Source organism: Lygodium microphyllum, chromosome 2 (assembly GCF_053477565.2).
Source record: "Lygodium microphyllum isolate KBCC chromosome 2, Lygodium_microphyllum_v1.1.10, whole genome shotgun sequence".
NCBI classification, from domain to species: domain Eukaryota; kingdom Viridiplantae; phylum Streptophyta; class Polypodiopsida; order Schizaeales; family Lygodiaceae; genus Lygodium; species Lygodium microphyllum.
The window spans coordinates 151,832,355-151,840,155 of NC_141136.1; the positions used below are offsets into that span (position 1 = coordinate 151,832,355).

Here is a 7,801-nt window from a genome sequence, read left to right on the forward strand (position 1 = left end):
GCAATACATATGGTTCCTCCACACCACATACATAAGCCAGTGGCTTGCCGATGATTTTTTAAAACTTGTTGCATTAGGTCAGTACCAAATACTTGACCACCTTGAGTCTCAAGGCTAGAGGATGTTGTTATCAAGTCTATAATTGGGGTTGCTTCATGCCACTTCTCTTGCGACCTCTCGAATAATTTATTATCACATTTTGCTACTTGAGAAATAAATTCACTCAACACACAAACTTTTTTCACGATTGATGTAAGGTCCTTTACATTATCTCTTAGCTCCATACAAAATTAAATGATGAAATAATCGTCATGCTAGATTGAGTTCCAAGTGAGTGTTCGAAACTTGGATGCATTGATAAATGTTCGATGTGATGCTTGTTCTAGCTTTCAAAGCTTAGTCTTGGCTACAAGTGTCCTATCTTCTCACCTAAAGGCTGAAGAAATCTCCCAAACAACGGCTTCAAAGTTGTAGAGCAATGGAGAGTCGCTCTCAAGCAAGGGTCCAAACCAAGAGACGGAAATACCCTAGAGGAGTGTGCTAGTAAGGCCGACTCAAGAGGCATCCTTAGGATAGCACTCAAGTTGCATAAGAATGAATAATATCATTTGTTTGAGAAACCCTATGAACTTTGATTTGGTTCCATCAAACTCTTTTTTTGTAGATTGGTTTGTGGCTCTTGTATTGGGGAAGGCTCACGAATGATGTTGCTTGGATTTGGCCCACCCTAGCTTCACGAGGTAGGGATTGGGATTGCATGGCTTGTAGTCGCATGTTGCTCTCTTATACTTCTTGAATCTATTGTGTGCCTTATAGGTTGGAAACAAAAGCCTTCAAACATTGTCCCCATTATGGCTAGGTGAGATCAGAGTTTTGCCAAACAATTACGAATCTATTGACAAGAACAAGAATTAGTGCTTCGCACAAATCGAGTAAAAATACAATATGATAAGCTAATAGAGACATACAAGATGATAATAAGTTTGAATACAAAAAACTATACTTCTTAATTGTCGGATGATATACAAGAACATATACAAGGCAAGACTTAAATGCAAGACATGATTGGAGTATGAGACAAGCACTGGAATAAGGCTTACCTAGATAGAGCACGACGATTGGTGTCAGCAAGATTGAAGGGCTTTCTAGACCAAGAACCACAGTCATGGGACTTCTTAGATAGGCATTGAAATAAGCACCAAGATAAGCATTAATTAACACACGTGACAACACAAGTGTTGAAGTTTTTAGCCAAGGTTGGAACAACACACTTCTTGGAAAGAGCTGAGACAAAAGTTTAGCACACAAACAACTAAATCCACAAAATCACCGTTTGGCCATATCATTAGCACATGCTTGTGGAATTATTTTGCTTGGACGGGTGTGAATTTCGCTATTTAGAGGATCCATTTTGAAGTCAATGAAATCAGCATGTGGAATGGCTGTTACTCGTTAGAGTTTGTGTGGCCCATCGCGTACGGGAGCCAGAAGGGCCGGGTGGTCCAAAGGCTTAAAGCCTGAAGGACTCCCAATGGCTGCTGAATCGGTCTGAGCCTGGAGGCTGGAGGGGCTCGATGGACCAAATTTCAAATGCAACCTATTACAAATATGATAATGATAGATTCCATCGATCCAAAAAAGTCCCATTTCCTCTGCGGAAAAACCCAGTCTTCAGGAAAACCTCAGTTCCTCCGCTCTCTCTCTCTCTCTCTCTCTCTCTCTCTCTCTCTCGTCTGGACCGTCACGGAAAAGGGCTCGCTTTCTCTCAAGCTCCCGAGTTTTCAACGGGCGATTCTCTCCTCTCTTCTTCTTCTTCTTCTCTCCCTCACACACACACACACACACACACACACACACACACACACACACAGTACCTACACAAAGAAAGGCCTTATTCAGTTTAAATAAGCACCACCTTCCTCCCCCACCCACTCTTTCACTAGCCCTATATCTCTTCGGAGCGCCCGCCCTCCCGCTCTCCTTCTTCCCTTCTCCTCTCTGTGTTTTATTCCTGTTTCTGTGCATATATTTCTTCTGTATTATTCTTAATAATCCTTTCCCTTCTCGTCACTCCATTTTGCCTTCTTTCTCCCCCTTCAATTCTTCTTCCTCCTTCCTTGTAAAGCCACGAATTCTTAACACCACCTTCACCTACGTTTTGGATCCTGCCTTTTCGCTCGCTCTCTCTCGCTCTCTCTCTCTCTCTCTCTCTGTGCCTGTGCCTTCAGATTTTGCTCTCATCTCAACCCTCGAGAATAAATTGGCGGACTCCCCTGAGTTATTTTGCCATTTCCGCAGACCCCTTCCATCTCCCCCAGAAGGGACCCCCCTTCTTTTGTACAGAACATACGCTGTACAGAACATACGCCACTTCTTCGCAGAAGCTCTCCGGCATCCACATAAGTGGCAATTATGAGTGAACACGTGGGCATACTCGTTGACCGCCTCATGACCTCGTCGCCTTCGAGCAATTCCATGGACTCTGCTAGCATCTGCCGACCCAGCAAGGCTCTTTCGTCGAAGGAGCGGGCACCTGCCTGCGGCATCGGTGAACAGAATGTCCCGACTTTGGCCAAGTTTAATTGCAACGCCCTTATGATGACTGGGCAGGAAGCCATGCATATTGGCTCAGATTCCAGTGGAGAAGATATGGATGGTAACATGGCTGAGTGTAGAATTTGTCAAGAAGAGGATGAAATATCAAACCTGGAGTCGCCATGTGCGTGCTCTGGTAGCCTCAAGGTAAATGTTCCATGTCTACTAGATGTTTGATTTCATGTAATTTTTTTGCAGTTTGGCGCTGTGAATGTTTTCTCAGTAAGTTGGTCGTTCTGTCTTGATGAATTTCAAGCAAAATGCAGCCATCTGCATGTATCTTTGTCTCATAGATTACTCTGCATATAATTTGGATGTGCAGTTTGCACATCGGCCTTGTGTGCAGCGATGGTGTAACGAGAAGGGGGACACAGTTTGTGAAATATGCCGGAAGGTATACTGTTCCTTGGGTAATTTAAATTTAATTCAAAGTTTCTAGCTTCCGTGGTGGTTCCTTTGAGATCAAAACATGTGTCACTCTATATATATGCGGCCATTTCATTCATTCATATGTTGCATTGTGTATATGCAGCCCTTTGAGAGTGGTTATACTGCTCCTCATGCCGTACATCCAGAAAGCATGTCAATCAACATTGGGTAAGCTTTGCGTGTTAATCTTTTTGATGTTAAACGTAGTGCCAAATAGCAAGCCGACTATGGTTACCCCCAGAGTGGCAGCTCAGCCGGCTGGGCAGCTCTGAGGATCTGTCGTGCAAGCGGCAAGTGGGTGTGAAATTCCCACCAGTCATCCTCTCAAAGACATGTTTGATAGAAAAATTAAAGTCATAACATTGATATCTTCTGTGGTGTCTCTGAGTTGTGAATAATTGTGCAGTGGAAACTGGGATATTGCCAGTGGACAACAGCTTAACCTACAGCCTAGGCTGTATGTGGCTGAGCATCACTTCCTGGAAGCTGACTACGATGATTATGCTGGAGCAAATGCCCGTAGTGCTGCTTGCTTTCGGTCTGTTGCATTAATGGTATGCATAGGTGCCTACTTAATTACTGTATGAGTTTTCCATCCTTAACAGTGCCTTAACTACAGTTGAACATGCATCTTTAGATCAGCTGTTTTTTGTCTTTAGTCGTCAACTAGGCTATTAGGGTTTCCCCTCTCGTTTTGAGAGTCTATGTCGAATATGATGAAGGTCAATCACTGGTTTGTCTGGTCATGGAGTGGTTACTCATGTGCTCTTGCTTTAGGATTTATGTTCCCCTCCTCATGTATATCAGGGAATGTTGGGACTTCAGAAGTTTTGACCTATTTTCTATATGTTTTTAATGCATTGTTTCTACGCAGTGTGTACTTTCTGCTGATTAGTGTGTCAAATTGGTGTGTTTGATTGAAGCTGATGGCATTACTTCTACTACGACACATTCTTTCATTGACGGCTGGTGGAGCAGAGGAGGATGTATCAACCTTTTTCACTGTATGCTGTTTAATGTGTTTTTTGTTGCAGTTTAGCTTCTTCATTTTGCCCTATAAACTCAACTTTGGATAACCATTGCATATCTTCCTACAGCTCTTTCTTCTGAGAGCCGCGGGTTTCCTATTGCCTTGCTACATCTTAGCCCGTGCAATGAATGTTCTGCAAAACAGGCGTCAACGCCAGGTAGGATTTCAAATCAAGGTTGATACTTATCCATCATTTGTTTGGCTCTAAAGCCGTGTGAATTCTATGCATCTAACTTCATGCAATGCAGGAATCGGTGATGGCAGCAGCAGAGGTTGCATATCTTATTCAAACAGGACAAGCCCGGGGAGTTAGGATTGCTGTCTCCCCTGGTGTAACCCCCTAGAAACCTCTGGCCAGCATATATGAATTGGCTTTACAAAATGGTTACATTCCTTCCTGCAACCATCAAATATGTCTAAACCAAAGCAAAAAGTGTTCCTCACAAGTGACTTCACACAAGGTCTTGCTTCAAATCATCCGATGATTTATCAGCTCAGATTATATCCTATGTATGGAAGATGATGCCCTCTGTCTTCATTTCAGTCCCCTTACTGAAGGAGATGGCAGATGAGGCGGTGCCTTATTTGTAACTTCTAAAATTTCCTGTGAATTGAAGGTTTTCAAAGATTCCAGAATAAATGGACTTTTGCCACAGCTGTGCCGGGTTTTTGGGTGCGTCCCGTGTTCTTTGGGGTGTGCTTGTCAGTTCTTGTATAGAAAAAAGTTGGCTACTTACAAGTTACAAGTTAGGTAATGGCGGTTCTAGTTACAAGGTAGATAACTGGAGTTCTGTTCTTGCTCTTAATGCAAGTTTGCACGCACTGTGAAAGAGACGTGTGCGGGATAAAGTCATTAGGCTCAAGGCACGTTTGGAACTGGCCTTTTGTCTTTTGCAGATAGCAGAGCAGTTGTGAGCTTTAATGTGTTCTTTCCATGTGAGAGAACCGCTGGATTTATTGATATCGCCTCATGTCTGTGACAAACTTAGCGCACTTGTGAAACATACATGCTGGATTTTAGTTATCATCCTTCCGCCCATCACAAACTTGGCACAGTTCAGAGAGACATCCACTTGAGTTACTGGTCACAGTCTTCCTCACAGCCAACCCTTACAATGGCATACATGCCTGATGAGTTGAACAAATATTTGTTGTTAGGTTTTTACAAGTGCTTTCTGTTGGGAACGCTAATGTGTTTCATCCTTCCGGATGGTATCGGAGTTTATGCATTATTAGACATTTGAGTCGAACCAATGCTAGACATCTTAGTTGATAAAATGCTAGTCTTCTCATTTGCAATATGTTTAGCATATTAGGCATTCCATCATATACAGATTTTTATGTTAATCAATTGTGCCACATTCTTGAGAATTTGGAGTAAATTAAGGAAGCCAGGCATGACTTCGAAGTAAGCTTGCAAGTCTTCAACCATCATGCTGCTTTGATGCCACTATTGGGGAGCGACGAGATGTGGTGAATGTATGGGAGAGATTGATTTAATGCCCAATGTGAAGAGGGCATTGCCATCCAAACTTGTGATGCTAAAGTTAGTATCCACCTTTTGGATGGAAAGCCCTTGAACTTATCAAGTCTTGTTAGCATGGTAATGGGTAAACATGTATGGAATTTGGTCCTACTTAGTGTCATGGAGTAAATTAAGGAAACTAGGCATGACTTCGAAGTAAGCTTGCAAGTCTTCAACCATAATGTTGCTTTGATGCCATTATTGGGGAATGCCAAGATGTGGTGAATGTATGGGAGAGATTGATTTAATGCCCAATGTAAAGAGGGCATTGCCATCAAAACTTGTGATGCTGAAGTTAGTATCCACCTTTTGGATGGATACCCCTTGAACTTATCAAGTCTTGTTAGCATAATAATGGGTGTTTGTATGGAATTTGGTCCTACTTAGAGCCATGGAGTGCTTGGCCTTTTAGTGCCATGGGAGTTTTGGCCTCCATAGTGGTATGTTTTGTTCTCTTCTTGTTCATTTGATACAACACAAGTTCTAGCTTCCGCTTTCTTGGTAATTTGTATGTTTTCTTGTTCATTATATGATCTTGGATATTAGTCTATTGACCACTATGGAGAAAGCTTCCTCTATTGGTGGTATTATAACATGTCTTTGTTCCTTGGATTTCCTTTATGTCATGTGACTTTTTTTGCGAGATAGATAATTGAAATTTACTATGTAGTCATTTTTTGGAGCCATAAGAGACACTGTTAGTCAGAGACAATTTGGTACATAGGAGAGGGTGGAACGTTTAAAGAAAAGGTAGTTTGTCACCATTTGGAGGACATTTTATTGGTCCTTTTTCCTAATTGGAGAAATTTGGCAAAGTAGAAGCCCTTGTTTTCACTACTTTTTCAACCGTGCTTCTCTTTCCCCTCTTTTAAAGCTTCAATAGTGGATTCCAAGCTCATATCTTCACTATTCTTAACAATAGACTACATAACATGATTCCTGGGACCATAAGCTTCTAATCTTTCATCATTATATGTGTGTTCTTAGCTCGTAAACAAAAGTGCATGTTGCAACAAACATACCATTATTCAAGCCTTGATATTGACGATTTGTGGATATCTCTCAACTCTACTACTCTTTGACTCAACATTGAACTTAATTCAAGATTTGGGAAAATTTCTCCAATCATGTAAAAGAGTGTCATTGAGAATCTAGGTTGGAGTTGAGGCATATTGGGAACATATGGAAGCCACATACCAAGTATTATGGTGATCTGATTGGTCTACATTTACAATTGCTTGAATGAAGTTATCTTATGAGAAAAGCAATGGAGAACTTCGAATATTCAAGTGGAAGTGAGTGTAATCTTATTGCTAATGTTTACTTCATAGGCTTCAAGAAACATCTAAGCTTCTCATATTTATCAAGCTTTGATCCTCATTTTGATTTATTGCATGGGCTTTCCTAAAGCACAAAGCTTGAGAAATAACATAGTTGTTAAGGATTCAAACACACTTCATGTGTGTGACTTTTGATGTGAACAATCTTGAAAGGAGCTTACTATGTTTAGAAGAGAAGCAAGGAGAGCTTTCTAGTTGTAGTAACTCATACTAGGAAAAGGGGTTTCTCTTTAAAGCTTACATTTTTTTGGAAGTATCCCCTTTCCATGGTGAGGTTTTGCCAAGGAATCATGATGAGTTTGGGAAGCCAAAGGTGTAAATATTTATTAAGCTATACCCTTTCCATGGTGAGGTGGGAAGGAATTATATGGAAGTAGGGAACTTTGTTCCTTTGGTGAAGCTTTTGCTAAAATTGAGAAACTTAAGCAACAAGCGTGATAGTTTTACCCTCATCACCTACAAGAGGAGGTAATGGACTTTGGTATAGCTCCCTCCTATCACTACCACACACATCATTGGTTGCATTGGTCACCCCAATGACTGTTGATATTGTGGAAAGGTGCTTCCAAAATTTGCATTGCATGTTTGAAACTTTTGTTTTGTGTCCCTTTTCAAACTCACTGTGAGAAACTCCTTTGAGAAGTCATGCCTTTTCATAGAGAGAGTTATGATGAGCTTGTGCTTGGGGTGTTGTTAATGGTTTAGAGAAAATGCAAAGCCCTAACATGCCACATGGTTGGTATACAAATTGCTTTCACAATTGCTTGCATGTCTTTTTTTTTTTGGTCAAAGAAGAAAGGTGGGGGGGGGGGGGGGGGGGGGGGGGGGGGGGCGGGGAAACCTTAAGATACAACCAAGAGCATGGTCAATTGGATGCAAAGT

General features: G+C 41.6%; 1 protein-coding gene across 1 annotated transcript; it reads left to right on the top strand.

Annotated features, from left to right (window-relative positions):
* Positions 1–1,827: 1,827 nt before the first annotated feature.
* On the top strand, positions 1,828–4,707 carry LOC148040473 (uncharacterized). The gene is made up of 7 exons (XM_087699658.1): positions 1,828–2,742; positions 2,918–2,989; positions 3,128–3,192; positions 3,431–3,578; positions 3,948–4,028; positions 4,122–4,211; positions 4,303–4,707. The coding sequence occupies exons 1-7, from the start codon at positions 2,413–2,415 to the stop codon at positions 4,396–4,398; spliced, it is 882 nt and encodes a 293-aa protein (XP_087555784.1). The 5' UTR covers positions 1,828–2,412; the 3' UTR covers positions 4,399–4,707.
* Positions 4,708–7,801: the final 3,094 nt, after the last annotated feature.

Excerpts from the sequence above, each read along its gene's own strand:
- LOC148040473 (XM_087699658.1), top strand. The coding sequence starts at position 2,413 with ATGAGTGAACACGTGGGCATACTCGTTGACCGCCTCATGACCTCGTCG. Across the intron at positions 3,579-3,947 it reads TTCGGTCTGTTGCATTAATG|CTGATGGCATTACTTCTACT; the intron begins GTATGCATAGGT and ends GTTTGATTGAAG. Across the intron at positions 4,029-4,121 it reads ATGTATCAACCTTTTTCACT|CTCTTTCTTCTGAGAGCCGC; the intron begins GTATGCTGTTTA and ends ATCTTCCTACAG.